General features: G+C 37.7%; 1 protein-coding gene across 1 annotated transcript in view; it reads right to left on the bottom strand.

Moving 5' to 3' along the window:
* FZD3 (frizzled class receptor 3) overlaps positions 1–21,607 on the bottom strand; it is a 118,622-nt gene that overhangs the window by 35,665 nt on the left and 61,350 nt on the right. The window contains exon 3 of the mRNA XM_006884871.1: positions 16,039–17,056. Within this exon, the coding sequence (XP_006884933.1) occupies positions 16,039–17,056 (1,018 nt within the window). The remainder of the gene's footprint in view (positions 1–16,038; positions 17,057–21,607) is intronic.

Raw genomic sequence — 21,607 nt, 5'->3', positions numbered from 1 at the left:
TATTATTTAAATAAGTGTATAGTTATTTTTAATGCTCAGAAGGTCAGGGAAGTTTTCCTAATCAACTTAAAAATAGACATATTCTAACTTAGCTACGAGGAATAGTCACCATCTGTCTACCAGTTTGTCTTACTGTTGTGGCTTGCATATTGCTGTAATATATGAAGCGATGTCATAGATTTAAAATCCATTATAGACAGATAGGTTTCAGTGAAGGTTTGAGACTAAGAAAGACTAGGAGGCACGCCTGGCCTTCTACTGATGAAATAATAGGCCCTTGAAATCTCTGTGAATAAACAATAAAGAATCCATGAAACACTCAATAACATGGATGAACCTAGAGGATGTTATGGTGAGTGAAATAAATCTGTCATAACAGGACAAATATTGTATAGGATCTCTATCATAAAATGCTGAAAAATGTTTATACACAGAAAGAATCATTTGTGGATGGTTACTACGAGGTGAAAGGAAAAAAGAAGTTAGTGAATAGGTAACAGTCACATGTTATAATGGCTGAAGGGAAAGGCAATAAGGAAACAATCGTCACAGAATAATCTACCAGTCCTTGGAGAGGGATATCATGCTTGGTAGGGTGGAGGAACAGTGCAGGAGGGGAAGACCCTCTATGAGGTGGATTGATTCAGTGACTGGAGTAATTAGGATGGGTGTAACAGAGACAGCGTGATTGGCACAGGACAGAGCAGAGTTTGGGGCTGTTGTACATAGGGTTGCTATGAGTTGCAAGCGACTCGACGGCACATAACAACAATAACAACAACAGCAAGATGGTATTTGTGGTTATATTAATGATAGTGTCTCATATTCTTTTTCCTAGATTCATATTTCATACATTCCATGTTCCAATTATTAATGGATGTTTGAAGCCAATTATCTTCATTTTGAGTAATGCCATATCAACAAATAACTGTACTTCATTGGATGAAAAGTTTACTCCATCCACATCATGAAGGTATATTGCATCTTAAGGTGTCTAATTATTTTGTAATGCTATAGAATAATTGAATTTTGTACAATCAATGATTTACTCAATACAAATGCTTTTTAAAAAAACACACAAACAATAACTACACACATTGACTTCACGTCATGGGCTGCACAAGTATTCGACTGACTACTTTTGTGTAAAGAATCGGTGAAGAAGCTTAATATAGTGATCAAAACTAAGCCAAGTGCTGACTGGAGTAGACTCTCAATTTTTGTTATAATTTTTTAATGTGCCACCGAGTCAGCAGTGACTCACAGTGACCCCAAATTCAATTTCACTGACTCTGACACACTTACCCCCATTACCCTTGTTACTGTGTCAATCTATCTCATCCAGGGTCTTCCTCCACTGCAGTGTCTCTCCACCCTTCAAAGCATGTCTTTCTCCAAGGGCTGGTCCCTCCTGGCTACGTGTTCAAAGTATGTAAGACGGAGCTTCAAATTTCATGCCCCCAAGGAGAGACTTGGTTTCACCCTCTTCCAGGCAGATCTGTTTGATTATTGGTGGTCCATGGTATGTTTAATATTCTTATCCAGGACCACAACTCAAAGGCAATGATTCTTCTTCTATCCCCCTTAGTCATTGTCCAGCTCTCCAATGCATAGCAAGTAATTGTGGAGATCATGGTCTGGACCAGGTTATCCTTAGTCTCTAAAATAACATCATTGCTCCTCAATACTCTGGAGAGGTCTCTGACAGAAGATTTTCACCATTCAATTCATCTTTGATTTCCTGACTTCTGGGACCAGGAGTGATGACTGTGAAGCTAAGCAAACTGTAATTGTTAACCTCAATCTCTTCTCCTTATATTATGGTGCTGTCAACTGGCTCAGTAGAGAGAATTTTTGTTTTGATGTTAAGCTTCAATCTATACTGAAGACTACAATCTTTTTCTGCAGCAAGTATTTCAAGTCCTCCTCAGTTTCAGCAAGCAAGTTTGTATCATCTGCATAACATATGTTGTTGATGAGTCCTCCTCCAAACCTGATGCCACATTCCTCCTCATAGAGCCTAGCCTCCTTAATTGTCTGTTCTGCATATAGATTTAAAAGGTATGGAGATGGGATGCATCCTTGACACACTCCTTTTCTGATTCTGAATCATGAAGTGTTTGTTTTCTTGCTCTGTTCTGAGGATTGCTTCCTGGTCCAAGTATAGGTTTTGCATGAGCACAATTAAGTGTTCTGGGATTCCCATTTTTATCAAGGTTAGACACAATTTGTTATGATCTACAGTCAAATCACATTGCATAGTCAACAAAACAAGGATAGAAATTTCTCTTGTACTCTCTGCTTTCAGGCAAGATCTATCTGACATTAGCTATGATGTCTCTAGTGCCATGGCCTCTTCTAAATCCAGCCTGTATTTCTGGTAAGTAGTTCTTTGTCTATATACTGTTCCAGTTGGTTTTGGATAATCTTCAGAAGGATTTTGTTTACATGGGATATCAGTGATACTGTTAGTGGGCATATTCAAACTGAAGATGAAGAAAAAGAAAATAAGTTCACAAGAACCAAAATACGATCTTGAGTCTACCCAACCTTAACTTAAAAACCATATCAAGGCCCAAACACTAATGACTGAAGACCAGGTGAGTTGTGGAGTGACATCAACAATAACATCCTTGCAGAAAGCAAGAATTCTTTACAAAGATAGGGTAAAAAGGAAACATTAAAGATATGTCATGAGACTGAGAATTGCATAGGAATGTCGAGATGTAAAAAAATAAAGGATTGCTGTTGTTATTGTTATGTGCCGTCAAGTCACCTGTAACTCATAGTGGCCCGATGTAAGACAGCCCCAAACCCTGCTCTATCCTGTACCAATGTTACTGTCTCTGACACACCTACCCTCATTACCCCAATCACTGAATCAATCCATCTCATCAAGGCTCTTCCTCCCTTCTGCTGTCCCTCCATCCTCCCAAGAATGACGTCCCTCTCCAAGGACTGGTCTCTCCTTGCAACATGTCCAAAGTATGTCAGACAGCTTCAGAATCCTTGCCTCCAAGAAGCAGCCTGGTTTCACCCTCTCCAGGATGAAACTGTTCATTGTCTTAGCAGTCCATGGTATATTCAATAATCTTCTCCAACACCAGAGCTCAGAGGCATCAATTCTTCTTCATCATCTCTAGTCACTGTCCATAGAGTACTCTGTCTGATGCATACCAAGTGATTGCAAAGACCATGGCCTGTATCAGGCGCACCTTAAGTCTCCAGACTGACATCACTGCTCTTTAGTACTTTGGAGAGACTTTCCCCAGTGCAATTAGTCTTTTAATTTCCTGGATGCTGGTGCCAAGAGTGTTGATTGTAGAGCCAAGCAAAATAAAGTTGTTAACAATCTCTATCTCTTCATCGTCTATAATGATGTTGCCAATCGGCCCAGTGGTGAGAATCTTTGTTTTCTTAATATTGAGCTTCAGTCTATACCAAAGGCTGCAGTCCTTGACCTTCTGCAGCAAGGACTTCAGATCCTCAGATTCAGCAAGCAGGGTTGTGTCACCTGCATAATGCAGATTGTTGATGACACCACCTCCAGGCCTGATGCCACATTTCTCCCCATAGAGCCCAGCCTCCCGGATAATCTGTTCTGCATATAGATTGAAAAGGTATGGAGATAAGAAACATCCCTATTGTACACCTTTCCCAATTATGAACCATGCAGGGTTTCCTTGCTCTGTTCTGATGACTGCCTCCTGGTCCAAGTATAGGTTTCACATTAGCACTATGAAGTATTCTGGGATTCCCATTCTTCTCAGAGTCAGCTAGTTTGTTGTGGTCCACACAGTCAAATGCCTTTGCACAGTCAATGAAACATAGACATTCCTCTGTTATTCCCTGCTTTCAGCTAAGATCCATCTAACATTAGCTTCAATAACTCTAGTAAGGAAATTGGCAGCATCAGGATGGATGGTGAAGAGATTGAGATTGTACACAGCTTTAGTTTGCTTGGCTCCACAGTCAACACTCTTGACACCAGTAGCCAGGAAATAAAAAGGCACATTGCCATGAGAAAGTCTGCTGTTAGGGACCTCTCCAAAGTACTGAAGAGCAATGGTGTCTCTCTGGAGACTAAGGTGCGTTTGATACAGGCCATGGTCTTCACAATCACTTGTTATGCATCAGAGAGTTGGACAATGACCAAGGAGGATAGAAGGAGAATTGATGCCTTTGAGCTGTGGTGCTGGAGAAGAGTATTGAGAATACCATGGACTACTAGGAAAACAAACATTCGTTTTGGAAGGGGTTATACTGGATGGCTCCTTGGAGGCAAGGATTCTGAGGCTCCGTCTAACATACTTTGGACATGTGAGGAGAGACAGGTCCTTGGAGAAGGACATCATGCTTGGGAGGGTGGAAGGACAGCGCAGGAGGGGAAGGCCCTCTATGAGGTGGATTGATTCAGTGACTGGGATAATAGGGATGGGAGTGTCAGAGACAGTGCGACTGGCACAGGACAGAGCAGAGTTTAGGGCTGTTGTACATAGGGTCACTATGAGTCACAAACGACTCAACGGCACATAACTACAACAGCAACAACAACAAAGATTGCTGAAGTGAGGGAAATGAATGCGCAGACAAAGCAAAGTAGTATAGTGATATGTGCAAAGAGCTGGAGTTAGGGGGGTGGGGAAGGGAAGAAAGAAGCAGCTCAGCATTACCCAAGTTGGAAGAAAAAAAAAAATCAAGCCTTGAGCTGCAATACTGAAAGATGCCATGGGAAAACCCCCTGGATGAAAATTAGGAACCAATGATGATGAAGGAAGAAGTTCAAATTGCACTAAAGACAACAGCAAAAATTAAGGAATTGATGGATACCAAGTGACTTGTTTCAACAGATGCAGTCCTGGAGGTGCTCATTAGACTACTACAGGAAATTTAAAAGACAAGTACTGGCCAACTGACTGGAGATCTATATTTGTTCTCATACCCCAAACGGTAAACCACCAGAATGTGTAAATTATCAAGCAATATCATTAATACCATACGCAAAGAAAATGTTGCTGAAGACTACCAAAAAAACTTCCAAAAAACAAACAACTGGCTGAAACAGAATATGGATAGCAAACAGCCAGAGATTCAGGCTAGATTTAGAAGAGGTTGTGGCACCAGGGATATCACTGCTGATGTCAGATGGATCTTGATTGAAAGCAGAGACAGGAAGACATCTGAGTTTTATCGACCACGCAAAAGCCTTTTACTCTGTAGAACATAATAAATTGTGGTTAACATTGAGAAGAGTGGGAATCGCAGAACACTTAACTGTGCTCATACAAAACCTTTATTGGGAATAGGAAGCTGGTTTTCAAAGAGAACAAGGCAACACTTCATGAATTAAAATCAAGAAAAGTGAGTGTCAGGGCTGTATCCCTTTTCCATATTTGCTCTATGCCAAAGAAATAATTTAGAAGCTGGACTTTATGAAAGTACATACATTTGACAGCAAGACTGGAGGAAGAATGATCAACAACCTGCGGAGGAAGACTGATCAACAACCTGCATTACGCAGATGACACACCTTTGCTTGCTGAAAGTAAAGAGCACTTGAAACAACTGCTGCAAAACATCAAGGGCTACACGCTTCAGTATGGATTACATCTCAACAAGAAGAAAACAAAAATCCTCACCATAAAGCCAACAGGCCTTAAAAAAAAATAGGAACTATCAATGATATCATCTTATTTGGATCAACAACCTTGGTACCAGCAATCAGAAAAATCAAAAGGTGTGTTGCCTTAAGAAAGTCTGCAGTCAGAGACTTCTTAGAAGTGCTAAAGAGTAATGATGCCAGTTTAAAGAGTAAGGTGCACCTGGTTTCAAACTTTAATTATTTGCTATGCATTTGAGAGTTGGACAGTGACTAAAGATGACAGAAGAAAACTGATGCCTTTAAGTTGTGGTGCTAGAGACGAGCACTGAAAAATCCCGTGGATTAGCAAGATGATCCCTGAAGGGCATGATGGTGAAACTTCGTCTCATATACTTGGGAATGTTGTTACAAAGAGCCTTGGAAAAGTGGAAGGTGAGCAAAGGAGGAGACCTTCAAAGAGATGGATTGAAAAAGTGACTAATAACTACCTTAGAATGGCAGAAATGAGGAGCACAGGGTAAGGTTCAGATCTGATGTTCATGGAGTTGCTATGAATTGTACTCGACTTGAGGGTCCCTAAGAACAACAACATCATTCCACATTTATTATCAAATTACCGAAACCCAAACGTGACAGCAATAGTATAATAATGCTAAAAGTTTTTTTATGTGAGTTTTCCAGGTTATTGTAATTTTTTTTTTTTATGAAACAAGTTTTGTTCTAGGAATCAGTCACTCTTTTCCTCAACTAGAGAAATGAAACAATTTTGGGGAAAACATCAGTTAGTTCTAGCAAGCCATTTACAGGATATTTGCAACTTTAAAGACCAGTAAACACTGTATAAGGGAGCTCTGGATCTAGTGGGTAAGGAGTTGTGCTGTCAACCCAAAGGCAAGCAGTTCAAATTCAATAACTGCTCTATGGGAGAAAAATGAACAATCTCCTCCCATGCAATTTAGAGGCCATGAAAACTTGCCTGGGATCAGCTATGAGTCGATTCTGACAAAAGCAATGAGATAGAAAGAAGAATCACTATATATTTAAAAATAATTATCCATTGCTTTTGCTTTTGCAAGAGTCAAGCATACCTTATACACAATGCAGATTCTAGGAATTGTCTGGTAAAGAGAAGCACTCTTGAGAAAACGAAGCTAATTCAGAACAAAAATTATATGTGACAGTAGTCTGCTATTTTTACATTTTTTTCTGAATCAAGACCAGATAAACAGCAGATGGGTTGCCTTCTGTAAATGAAAGAATACAAATAATATTTTCCTGTTTGTTTTCTATAAACCTAGTTTTTTTAAAAAGTATTCTAATGTGAATTTGATGGTCTGTTACACAGCTCTACTGCCGGGGGAAAAAAAAAACAAAACAACACACGAAAAACCCAACAAAGCCCAAAATGGTTCTAATATCAAAATTCCTTAGGGCATACAGCATTTAGGGAAAGAAAAAAACAAAAACCTCAAATAAACAACATAAATAGATGAAAGAGATTTGGGGGGAAAAAGAAAGGGGCAACTGGGGAAGGAAACATAGTCTTTTTTTAAAAAAACACACACAACAATGCTTAAAAGAAAAAACTTGATTCAAATACAGGAAATGGATAATCCTTTTTCAAACTTTAAGAATGACATACTTAAAATAACAGAAGCTAACTTTTATCAAATTTTTTCTTTTTGCAAGGCATTGTGATAAGAAGTGAAACTATTTCATTGATTTTTATAATTAATCCCATTTAGTATTCATAACGGCCTGTTAAGTAGGAACTTCTGCATTTAACATATTTATTACATTTTACATAAGGAAACAGAGGCTCAGAATAAAAACATCAGAATTTAATTTCAGACTTTTTAACTTTAAAATCCATGTTTTCAGGCAATATGTTCTTATATGAAAATGATTTTCAAGAAAAATTAACAGGTTTTCATAAAACATTTAGTGTCTCTTAAAAGGCTTTAAAATAAACAAGGGAGTTCTTGAAATGAAAAATAACAGATAATTATTGGAAAATTATTATTGTTATTTAAGTAACAAAAAATATGAAATATTATTCAAGGAAAAGACATTTGTGTTACTGCCAAAAACAGCTGGGATAAAATATCTTAAAATCTAGGCAGTAAATTTTGACCTTGATAAGAAAACTGCCTAGAATTTAAACTAATTTAAAGTGAAAATTTTTCTTCAAATTATGGACTGACTTACATACATTAATCCAACTGGTATTTTGAATCAATATAATAAACTACATTAAAAATTTATTTTTCAGATCTTTGAAAGCTTCAGTAATATTACATAACTATAAAAGAATCTTACTTATTTTTAAGTAGATATATAAAAATATTTTCTTCATCACCTTAAGATTCTATTCCAAAGATAACATTATTGCTTAAAATACATAAAAAGCATTCATTTGGTATTATCATCTGAGTCTACAAAATATTCTTTTAGGTAAGCTTAATGATAATAAATTTTATTCTATTTTGTGTAGGTGTTAACTCAAATAGAATTCATTACCTCCAATGCTAAGTTAACATGGTTAGATGAGATACTTGTAGTGTAAAATTTTACATGAAAACAAATACTAAAATTCTAATCTCTGACTATTAAAAAAATTAAGTTACAGAGAGAGAAGGAATAGAGATGATACAATGTGGAAACTGTAAAAAAAGTCATATATAGAAAGACCAGATAGTTACTAATGGTTAAATTTAAAATAATTATTAAATGTATTTTAAAAATTAGAAAGTATTGCTTTTTTTCGTGTAAGCGAACGAAATGCCGTCAAGACTGAGGAAGACCCGGAACTTCGGGGCCACGTGAGCCACGGCCACGGCCGCGTCGGGAAGCACCGGAAGCACCTGGAGGCCGAGGTAATGCTGGTGGTTTGCATCACCACAGGATCAACTTTGACAAATACCATCCAGGTTATTTTGGGAAGGTTGGTATGAGGCATTACCACCTGAAGCGGAATCAGAACTTCTGTCCAACTGTTAACCTTGACAAATTATGGACTTTGGTCAGTGAGCAGACAACGATAAACGCTGCAAAAAACAAGACTGGAGCTGCTCCGATCACTGATGTGGTTCGATAGGGTTACTACAAAGTCTTGGGGAAGGGAAAGCTCCCGAAGCAACCAGTCATTGTAAAGGCCAAATTCTTCAGCAGAAGAGCTGAGGAGAAGATTAAGGGGGTTGGGGGGGGGGGCTGTGTCCTGGTGGCTTGAGGCTGTGTTAATTACATGGAGGTTGGTTAATGAAATGTTTTCTCCTTAAGATCTGATCTTTTGTGGCATCTATACCTACACCTCTCCTCCTGCAGCTAATGCTGAGCAGCATCAGGATCTCTTAAGTATGGGGACCCGTTTCCCTGCTGATGGAGATGCATTAGCACTTCAGAGGTTTGAGTCATGATCTAATAAAACACTTGATTTATAAAGTGGACATTGTATCTGTTACAATCACTCTGTTTTGTATTCTGAGTATACTGTCAGTGGAACAGTATACTCTAGATGCTCTGTAGGGCTAAAAAAGGACTCCTGTTTTGATGGAGCATGTGTTATATATAGAATCGACTCAGCTGATACAACTGAGTCAAAACCTGAATCCAAATATAATACATGAGCATGTGTGCTCACATGTTCCTCCCCGCAGGAAGATTTGGTAGATCTGCACTGACAGGCTCATCTTTAGGTTAGCAGTTTTGAACACCAGTGGATTCATGCATCAAAGTGGGGTATAATCCCAGAACACAATTTTAAGCATTCATTAAAGAGCTTAACTAGGAAAAAAAAAAATTAGAAAGTATTGGCAAAACATGAGCTAAGATTTCAATTCCAGAGTCTAGAAAAACAAATTCTCAGGAAGAGAGTAGAAAAGACATAAAGGAAAGAACAGAAATAAAGGAGTTAAAACATTAATTCTTCAATAAGGTAAACATGTCTGAAAACTACTCAAGAAGAAATACAGAATCTGGATAAACAGGAAGATGTATCAACTCTTTATAAAAATCAGATCACTCACTCATTCACTGCCATTAGATTCAGAAACAACTCATAAATGACCTTCTAGTACAGAGATAATGTGAGGTTCAGGTCTTTTGTTTATAGGGTCGCTGTGAGTCATCAACAACTCGACAGCACCTAACAACAGGTTTTCAGAGGCTGTAAACCATCATGGAACAGAAAGCCAATACTTCTCTCGAGGAGTGGCTTAGCAGGGCAACTCTTTTGTTTTAGCAAGGCAACCCCTACAGTCTATGCCATAAAAGCTTCCAAAAGCCAACAGCCTTCATTATATGCACGAAGTGTTTCAGGGAATCAATAAATAAAAAAACTACTCTCCAGTTCACTTTCTAAGTATTATAATCTTTATACTTAAACTGGACAGGCAAAAGAGAAATCACCAATTTTATCAGTGTTAATATAAAAACAAGGAGCTCTGGTAGCAAGAAGCTGCACTGCAATCCTGAAGACACGTGTGCTATGGGTTGGTTCCAACTCGACAGTAAACAACAACAATAATATAAAAACTCACAATATTAGCTAATCACAATTAACAAGGTTTAATAATAATACAGCCAAATTAATTTTATCTGAGGAATCTAAGGGTGACTCAAACACCAAAATGTATGTTTATACAAATTAAGAAATTTAAAGATAAAAGAAACAAACAGTAGATGTAGAAAACATACGCAATAAATGTAAAATTCATAATTAAAAAAAATCTCAGAAGAACAGATGGAATAGATGAAAAACAACTAAGTTGGTAAAGAGATCTTTTTAAACATGTACAAACAACACACTTTTAGCAAAATGTTGGTAATACTGTTATTAGCAGGACAAAGCAAACATGTACCGTATTCCAGATTTATTCAACACTGTACTGTGAATCACATTAAATGCAATAAAACAAAAAGAAGTGAAACATAAGGTAGTATATGAAACACAGCTGATCTTACTGATAGAGAACGGGATTTATACAAAGAATATATAAGAAAATTTACACACAATTAGAACAAATAAGAATTCAACAGGTGTACAACTATGTTCATAGCAACATTACACACAACAGCAAGAAAGTGAAAGCAACTTAAATGCCCATTAACAAATTAATGGATTGAGAAATTGTGTATTCACACAATGAAAACCATGCAGCACTAAGGAGCAACAATTTTGTTTTTACCATATAACATAAAGAGAGCCTAGAGAATATTTTGCTGAGTGAAGTTTGAAGAACAGGAAAGTTGGAGAATGTGAAACTGATACAAGGTCATACTAACAGAACACTGGACTAGAATAGAGAGCCTAGGAAACTCTGTTGGCATAGTCCATAGCATGCGGGGCTATGAACTTAGAGAGAGAACCTAGAAGCAAAATGTCTATGTTATAGAGGCTATAAAAGAACCCAGATTGGCTATCTGATCAATGATGTATATAGAGAGCACACTGTTCATCCATTTAACATTTTAAAAATGTTTTACATAATATAGAAAAAAACCAAATTCAAAGTATTCAACATAGAAATATAAATTTAAAATTCTGCTAGATAAACATACTGTAAAACAATGCTATGACTAGGTAGAATTTCTTAAACTACAAAATGCAAAGAAAGCATAAAGTGAAAAGACAGGCCATTGACCAGGAAAAGGTATCTGTAATACAAATAACTGACAAAGAGTATTTTTTTTGGGGAAAAAAAGAAATGCAAAACAATAGCAATAACAGTAATAATAAACAGAAGAAAAAGAAGCTAGCAACTAACAGTAAGTGCTTAGCCCTTGTTATATACCAGGCACTTTTCTAAGTGTTTACATGGACAATCCTAAAAACCTCTGTAGGTAAATTCTTATTATCTTCATTTTATATAAAAAGAAACTGAAGCAGAGAGATATGAATATGTTCAAGGTTATAAAGCTATAGAAATTTTTAAAAAACAAAACAAAAAAAATTCCCCATAGTGATATGGAAATAATGACTTACAGTAATAAAATACGTAATGACAGTAAACGAAACAAGTACCTATGTTGTTGTGTACCACTGAGTCAGAACAACTCACAGCTGACCCACCAGTGGATTTTCAGAGGCAATAAATCACACAGAAGGGAACTGTCCATCCTTCTTTCATAGAGCAGCTGATGGATTCAAACTGCTTGCCTCTGGGACTTCAGTGAATCTGGAATTATTAACTAGGCCACCAGAGCTCTCAGTTACTGTTGTACTTCAATATGTACCTACACTATCATTAGTAAATCAGTCTCTAATCTTTTCTAGAGGTTAGAAGTATTTAAAAAAGTATTTTAAACTCATGACTATGAAAATAGGAATGTTCCTGTGTAGCTCAAATTAGTTCTAAGAATGGGAAAAGAATTATAAGAATGTTTTGAAATTATATTTCACTTAACCTAATTTATGTGTTTTAATTGATACTTTATATAATTTTTTTAATAGTCAAACATTATTTCCTCAAAATGTTTTCAAAACTGACACTCACATTTACTGCTGTTGAGGTGTTTTTTTGTTTTTACTCCATCTAACATCTGAGGTTGTAAATTATAATGGGAGGAGATCGCTCATCTTTCTCCTGTGTAATCAGTGGTGAATCCCAACTGATGGACAAGTGGGACTTCCGGGATAGGAGTGGAACTCACAATGGACCACACCACCAAAACACCAAAATCCCTTAGATACGTGGATAGCATGCATGAGACACATAGAAAATTTAACACCATCTTCTTTTTTCTGTATTAAGTGCAACATTTTGTTACTTTAGTTTGAAAACGAAAAGTTCTTAGTAAGCAATTTGGTTAAAAAAAAGTAATAGAATTTGAAGAACTTATTTCCTTCATCTTCTTAATTATAAGTTGTTTTACTTTTAAAAATAAGTAATATAAGACATTCTGGTTCATGACATACTGTGCTACTAATGAAAGGTCACAGGGTTTTTAGACCTTTTGGTTATTATTACATGCAAGTAAAATAAGGCCGAAGGGCATTCACATATGTCTAGAACAGTACAACTACCAGAAGTTCAAGCTGGATTCAGAAGGGATACAATGCCGATGTTAGATGGATCCTGGCAGAGGGCAGAGAATATCAGAAGAGTTATCTACTTACGCTTTATTAACTATGCAAAGGAATTTGACTGTGTGAATGATAACAAGTTATGACTAACATTGAGAAGAACAGGAATCTCAGAATACATAATTGTGCTCATGAGTAACCTATACCAAGACTCTTGTGCAAACAGAGAAAGCAAACACTACATGGTTTAAAATTAATAAAGATGTGCATCATGGTTGGATCTTTTCTCCATATTGATTTATTCTGTATGCTGAGCAAATTATTTGAGAAGCTAGACTCTATTAAGAATATGGCATCAGGACTGGAGAAAGACTCATCAATAACCCTCAGTATGCAGTTGACATAACCCTACTTACTGAGAGTGAGGAAAGCTGAAACACTTGCTGCAGAAAGTCAAACACTGCAGCCTTCAACATCAATTGCATCTCAACATCAAGAAAACAATTTCTCACCAATGGACTAAACAGACAACATTTTGATAAACGGAGAAAAGATTAAAACTGTCAATGACTTCATCTTACTGCAATCCACAATCAGTACACTTGGTAGCAGCAGTCAGGAGATCAAGAAACATATTACACTGGGAAAGTCTGGAGTCAGGGGCCTCTCCAAATTACTGAGGAGCAATGATGTTAGTTTGAGGACTAATGTGCGCCTAATTCAGATCATGGTCTTTTCAATCTCTTGCTACACATCTGAGAGCTGGACAGTGGATAAGGATGACAGAAAAATAGATGCATTTGAGTTGTGGTGTTGGAGAGAGCGCTGAATATCTTATGGACCGCCAAAGAACAAAGAGATATGTCTTGGAGCCAAGGTGAAGCCAGAATGCTCTTTGAAACCAAAGCTGGTGACGCTTCATCTCACATACTTTGGGAATGTTGCTGAGAGAGTCTAGAGATGAACATCATGCTTGGAAATGTGGAGGAATGGCAGAGGAAGATCCTCAGCCAGACAGACTGACACAGTGACTGTAGCAATGGGCTCGAGTGTGTCAGAGATTGTGAGGATGGCACAGGACAAGGTTTGGTTGAGGACAGGGTTCAGATCTGTTGTTTAAAGGGTTGCTATAAGTCTTACATGACTTCATGGCACCTAATAACAACAGTAACAATAGAAAGGTCAGTAATTCAAATCCATCAACTGTTCCTCCAAAGAAGGATGGGCATCCCCTAAAAATATTTCCAGCCCTGAAAGCTAATGGACTTATGCTGTAAGTTGGAATAAACTTGAGGTAGTAAGTAAATAATTTGTGTATAATGATAAAAAGTATCATTTTGTATAATATTTATAAAACAAAGAAAAGAAACTGGCATGCTAGGATGTCAAATATTTATGAGTATTGTCCATATGCTAAACCATACACTTCTTAGTTCATTTCCATTGATGTAATTTCCCATGTACCAAGTGGAATATGCATTCAAAAAGCAGGAAAAAGACATTTTGTATCTTCAAAAAGAGCTCACTGCTTAGGAAGGGAAACAGATGAGTAAACAAAAAATACCTACAATCTATAAAAAAAGTATTCAAAGAAACAAAGATTAAAAGAGAGGACAGGGTAGCTGGCACACTGAGAATATAGGACAACTGGAATATTATGAATGGAATACACCAAAATGTGGATACTCTTTCAAGAAAACATGTTTTAAAAATTTGAAGGGTATGCCCCAACTAGGCACAGTATTATATTCCAGATACAATTTCGAGAGCCTGGAGTATAATGAACTTCAGTGACATGAATGAATCCTACTAAGAACTCAGGAACCATCATTAGAAAAAGATCCAGGCTGGGAAAGGAAAGAAATATGCAAGAAAAAAACCCACAACAAACAAAAAACAAAACCCAAACAAACGAGGAAGACTCTCAACAAGAGGGGTTGACCTAGTGACTGCCACAATGGGTATGAATATGATAGAGATTGTGATGATGGTACAGCAAGGGACGGGGTTTAGATTTGTTGTTCATAGGATCGTTATGAGTTGTAGTCAACCTGACAGCAACTAATAAGAATTCAGGAAATTAAAAAAATCAAATCCATTTTATGTTCTTTCAATAAACTTTGGCTTTAGAATTTTATAAAAACTGTACCGTTATTATTTAAGCCTGTGCTATGCAAATGATGCAATTTTGTTTGCTGCAATTGAGGAGAACCTGAAATATTACTGAAGAAGGTTAAGGACTGAAGTCTCCAATATAGATTGAAGCTCAACATCAACAAGATAAAGATTCTCACCACTGGGTCAATTGGCAACACCATGATAGATGGAGAAGAGATTGAGGTTCTTAATAATTTCATCTTGCTCAGTTCCACAATCAACACTCTTCGTACTGACAGTCAGGAAACAAAAAGATGAATTGCATTTGGTAAATTTGCTGTCAGGTACTTCTCCAGAGTTTTGAAGAGCAATGGTGTCAGTCGAGAGACTAAGTTGTAGCCAATCCAGACAAAGGTTTTTGCAATTACTTGTTATGCATCAGAGAGCTGGACCATGGATAAGAATGACAGAAGAACCAATGATTTTGGGAAGTGCTGCTGGAAAACAGTATTGAACACACCATGGATTGCTAAGAAAACCAATAGATGATGCAAAAAAACCCATTAAATAATAAATAATTATTGCATTTTTGGCCCTTTAAAAAAAAACAGTCAAAGGGTAAGAATACAGGTGTAGGTGCTAGAGGTTTTAGGGTGGGAGGGGTAAATACGTTCAGTCTTAACTCCCCTGAACTGCTTCTCTCACCATTTCTCTCCTTGGTTTAAACCCCAGTTGGCCATTTACTGAGTATGAGCAAGTGACTTAACATTCATTCATTCCTAAGCCTCAAATTATGTCAATGTGGAAGAACTATAAATCACAGAAAGAACCTGAAAGAATTTTAAGTTTTAAAAGTGATCTTTCAATTAAAAAAAGAAATCATAAAACCAATTCCAATCAGAGATTAACCAGTTTGCACAAATGTATTCTATTATGCTAATAAAAATGATAAAACAATTAACAATTCCTACTGTGACTTTGAATCAAATTTGTACCAAAAGAATCCTTTTGCCCGAGTTGATAACATACTTCTTCCCCAAAAACCTTCAGAATTCTACAACTGCTTTGTGCTAACAGAAGTAAAATGTTTCAAGAGGCAATTGCTGAGACTTGTAAAACTCTTATTTTAAAGGAATTTATATAAACCTGCATTTTACATATTTATTACAATATATTTGTTCATTTCCCCCCTTTTAATATTTTAAGGTACCCGTTAGAGTACATGAAAACTTGAGATTTTTTCCTTTAAATAACAAAGATTAGCTTCTTACAGTTTTATACATACTGAAATTTATAACAAGGCTTTCTTCCTTACCTGATATGGACATGGAATGTGATATTCTCTGCAGCGCTCTTGTATCCATGTCGTTTCCCAGATGCCTCGGTAAGCTTGCTCATAAAAGTAGCATCCAATTACAACCAAGAGTGGTACAAGATACAGAATGCTGAAAACACCAATCCGGATCATAAACTTCACCAATTTATCTTGATTTTCCTTCTCTAATGGAATTTCAATTCGAACTCTGTTTAGGGATATAATGCCGGCTAAGAGGAGAGAAACCCCAACTACCACATAAAGGCAGAGGGGAGCAAGAACAAAATATCTCAATGCATCAACATCGTAGAGGCCAACAAAACACACGCCACTAATATTGTCACCTTCAATTTTATTCATCGCTAAAAGGATGATAGTTAGAGTTCCAGGGATGCCCCATGCACTGGCGTGAAATAACAAGGCTTTCTTCTCGATAGCTTCACTGCCCCACTTTGGTACAGCTGCCAAAAACCACGTGATGGTAAGAATTACCCACCAAACACTGCCAGCCATAGTAAAGAAATAGAGTACCATAAAAAGCATGGTGCAGGCTTTATTATGAGATCCTTGTGTCACTGTGGAAGCTTTATACTGTGCAGGGCTAGAGGCATTGCAGGCTACTCGGTCTTCAAGCAAAAATCCAATGAAGAAAATTAATGATACCATCATGTAGCAGACTGCATAAAATATAATAGGCCTTTCAGGATAGCGGAATCTTGTAACATCAATCAAAAAAGTTAAAAAAGTAAACAATGTGGCAGAGAGGCAAATGATTGAAATCAATCCTATGAAATATCGAGCAAATGAAAGTTCTTCTCTCCTAAAGTACATATTTGGACAAGGAGGTGAACAATCACGCACACGTAAAAAAGAATAGCCAAGATCGGGATCAATTTTCAACTCGCGGGGACACCAAAAACCATAGTCCCTCTGCACTGCCACTGGGGCTCCTTCTGTGGGCTCTCCAGCTAAATTCAGGTCCACAAGTCGAGGATATGGCTCATCACAATCTGGAAACCTAAAGAAAAACACAAATACAAGATGTGAACAATTTTTTAATTATTCTATCTTAACAATTTAGATTTCCAAATTCAGCAGTGATATTTATTTATCCTTGTATCATTTGAAAGCAGTTAAAATAAGTAAAAATATAAAGTACAAGGTAGCATTTTACTTGTGAGCCACATAGATTTTCCATCATTGAGAAAAATAATGAGATAATAATTATTTTTGTTTTGACTTCAAAACAGTATCCATTGCTATCAAACTGATTCTAACTCACAGCAATCCTAAAAAACAGAGTAGAACTCTCCAAAAGGCTTTAAGTCTTTACAGGAACAGACTTGCATATTTTTCTCTTTCAAAATGGATAGTAGATTTGAACTGTGAACCTCAGACAGTGATCAAGCAATTAACCACCATGCAATTCGAGTTCTATTAAAAATAATCAAGCACAATCATCAATAAGTAATAGTACGTATGTTTATTTAGGATATATAGTTTAAAATATGTAAGTACAACCTTACTGGCTCATTTTCTAAACATCATCTAACTTTTAAAAAAGTGAGTGGTATCAAAAAGTTACTTTTCTCCCTAACTTTAAATACAGCGTGTTGTTGTTGTTGATTGCCTTCAAGTTGAGCACAACTCATAGCAACACTATGAACAAAATGCCTGAAGCCCCTCTACAATTACTAACATTTATCAAAGTTCATAGAGTTTCTGCAGGCATGTTACTTAGGAAGTGGATGTCACTCCTGCTTTCAAACCTGTCATAATATGTTATTGTTCTTATGTGCCATTTGAGGCGCCTGCGATGTATAGCAACTCTATGTACAGCAGCTCTGAACCCTTCCCTATTCTGAGCCAGTCTCACTAATTCCAACACATCAACCCCCACGGCCCCAGTTACTGTTTCAATCCATTTCATCAGGAGTCATCCTCTCCTGTGCTATCTGTCCACCCTTCTGAGCATGATGGTCTTCTCCAAGGACCGATCTCTCCTGGCTTTGTGCCCTAAGTAAGTGAGGCTGAGCTTCAAAATCATAGCCACCAAGGAGATCCTTGGTTTCATCCTAAGACAGACCTATTTGCTTTCTGGCAGTCCATGGTATGTTCAAGACTCTCTTCAGCAATACATCTCAAAGGCATCTATTCTTTTGTCATCCTGAATCATTGTCCAACTCTGTGAAGCATAACAACTAATTGAGAAAACGATGGCCTGAATTAGGTGCACCTTTGTATCTAGACTGAATCATCACTGTATCATCACTCTGAAGAGATCCATGACAGCAGATTTTCCCAATGCAAACTGTCTTTTGATTTCCTGACTGCTGGTGTTAAGTGCTGATTGTGGATCTGAGCAAGCTGTAATTTCTAACAACCTCAATCTCTTCTCCATCTAATATGGTGCTGCTAATTGGTTTCATTGATTATGCAAAGGCATTTGACTGTGTGGATCATAACAAACAGTGGCTGACTCTGAGAAGAATGGGAATCCCAGAACTTTTAATCGTGCTAATGCGAAACCTATACTTGGACCAAGAGGCGGTCATCAGAACAGAGCAGGGTAACACCGCATGGTTCAAAACTGGGAAGGGTGTACGCCAGGGATGTGCCCTATCTCTATACCTTTTCAACCTGTATGCAGAGCAGATTATCCGAGAAGCTGGGATCTATGAGGACAACTGTGGCGTCAGGATTGGTGGAAGATCTATTAACAATCTGCGTTATGCAGATGACACAACCCTCCTTGCTGAAACTGAGGAAGATATCATGCACTTGTTGCAGAGGGTCAAGGACTGCAGCCTTCAGTATGGACTGAGGCTCAATGTCAAGAAGACAAAGATTCTCACCACTGGACCAATTGGTAGCATCAGGATGGATGGCGAAGAGATTGAGATTGTTCACAGCTTCAGTTTGCTCGGCTCCATGGTCAACACTCTTGGCACCAGTAGCCAGGAAATCAAAAAACAAATTGTGATGGGAAAGTCTGCTATTAGGGACCTCTCTAAAGTACTCAAGAGCAACGGTGTCTCTCTGGAGACTAAGGTATGCCTGATACAGGCCATGGTCTTTGCAATCACTTGTTATGCATCAGAGAGCTGGACGATGATTAGGGAGAATAGAAGGAGAATTGACGCCTTTGAGCTGTGGTGCTGGAGAAGAGTATTGAATGTACCATGGACTGCCAAGAAAACAAACAGATTCATCCTGGAGAGGTTTAAACCAGGCTAGTCCTTGGAGGTAAGGATTCTGGGGCTTTTTCTGACATTCTTTGGACATGTTGTAAGGAGACAGGTCCTTGGAGAGGGACATCATGCTTGGGAGGGTGGAGGGACAGCGCAGGAGGGGAAGACCCTCTATGAGGTGGACTGATTCAGTGACTGGGGTAATCGGGATGGGTGTGTCAGAGGCAATGTGATTGGCACAGGATAGAGCAGGGTTTAGGGCTGTTGTACATAGGGTCACTATGAGTCGCAAACGACTTGACGGCACATAACAACAACAACAACAATTTGTCCAGTGGTAAGAATCTTTGTCTTCTTGATGTTGAGATTCAATCCATATGGAAGACTACAGTCCTTGAACTTTTTAAAAAAAATATACATATATATTTTATTAATTTTAATGAACATTTACAGAGATTTTGGATTTCCATTCATTCACTGTTGCACTTTTTTCTCTAATCCCCCCCCCCCCCCCCCCCAACCCAGTTCTTGACTTTTTGCAGCAAGTGTTTCAGGTGTTTTTTTGTTTCAGCAAGGAAGGTTGTGTCATCTACATATCATAGGTCGTTAATGCGTTTTCCTCCAATATCGATGCCACACTCCTAATCATAAAGCCCTGCTTCCTGAATGATCTGTTCTGCATACAGATTAAAAAGGTATGGGGTTAAGGGTGGGGAGAACAGGATGTATCCCTGACACACTCCTTTCCTTATTTTGAACCATGCAGTGTTTTCTTGCTCTTTTCTGAGGACTGCTTCTTGGTCCAAGTGCAGGTTTCGTATAAGCACAATCAAGTGTTCTGAGATTCCCATTTTTCTCAAGGTTAGCTACAATTTATTGTGATTCACACAGTCAAATGCCTTTGCATAGTCAATGAAACACAGATAGACATTATTTTGGTACTCTCTGCTTTCTGCAAGATCCATCTGACAATGGCAATAATGTCTCTAGTGCCATGATCTCTTCTAAACCTAGCTTGTACTTCTGGTAGTTCTCTGTCAATGTCCTGTTCCAGTCTTTTCTGGATAATCTTCAATAGGATTTTGCTAGTGCATGATATTAGTGATATTGTCCAATAATTTCCACACTCTGTAGAGTCATCTTTTTTTGGAATGGGAACAAATACGGATCTCTTTCAGTCAGTTGGCCAAGTAGTTTTCTTCCAGATTTCTTGGTACAAGTTGGTGAGCACATGCAGCGCAGCATCTGTTTGCAGTAACACATCAGCTGGTGCTCCATCAATTCTTGGGGCTTTATTTTTTGCCATGTCCTTCGGAGCAACCTGCACTTCCTCCTCCATCACCAATGCCTCTTGCTCATACGTTGTTTCTTAAAATTCCTCTTGTATTAGCCAATTCTTTTTGGTACAATGACTATACACTCCTTTCATCTGCTTTTAATGCTTCTTGAATCATTCACTATTCTTCCCATAGTATCCTTAAGCATTGCAACTTGTGCTTTGAATTTATTCTTTAGTTCTTTCAGCTTAAGAAATGCTGAGTGAGTTCGGCCCTTTTGATTTTCTGACTCCAGCTCTTTGCACATTTCATTATAATTATTTTGCCTTGTCTTCCCAAGCAGCCCTTTGAAATCTATTTAGCTTAACTTCTTGATTTCCTCCCTTTGCTTTGGCTTCTCAGTGCTCTAGAGCAATATCCAGAGTCTCTTCTGACATTCATTTTGATATTTTCTTTTTTTTAAGTTATTATGTGTGTGTGTGCGCGCGCACGCGCGCGCACCATCAAATCAGATCTGACAGGTACAGGAGGAGATTGTTCCTCCTTCGCTAGCAAAGCATCTGGTGGATTTGAACCCATTTTGATCTTTTCTTTTTCTTCTTTTTTAGTAATGACTTTCTGCTTTCGTCATTAATGATATTCTTGATATCTTCCACAGCCTATCTGGTCTTTGTTCATTAGTGTTCAAGGCCTCAAAGCTATTCCTGAGTTCGTATTTAAATTTATGTGAGATAGATTCAAGGTCAAATTTTGATTACTGTGGATAGGATTTAACCTTCTTTAGTTTTAATTTGAACTTGCATATGAGCAGTAGATGGTCTGTTCCACAGTCAGCACCTGGCCTAGTTTTTACTGCTGTTATTGAGCTCCAATGGTTCCTTTCACAGACGTAATCAATCTGATTCCTGTGCATCCATCCCATCAGATGAAATCCATGTGTTTAGCTTGCATTTTTCTCTCTTACAAAAGGTATTTGCTATCAATAAATCATTGATTGTACAAAATCTATCCTTCTATTCTTTTATCCCCAGCCTCATTTCTGTCACCAAGTCCATATTTTCCAACTATTGATCCTTCTTCCTGGTTCCCAACTTTTGCATT

The sequence above is a fragment of the Elephantulus edwardii genome, unplaced genomic scaffold (assembly GCF_000299155.1).
Source record: "Elephantulus edwardii isolate Elephantulus edwardi_28Jun2011 unplaced genomic scaffold, EleEdw1.0 scaffold00038, whole genome shotgun sequence".
NCBI lineage: Eukaryota > Metazoa > Chordata > Mammalia > Macroscelidea > Macroscelididae > Elephantulus > Elephantulus edwardii.
The sequence above is the reverse complement of the archived record's forward strand: the minus strand, read 5'-3'. Positions and strand labels throughout refer to the sequence as shown.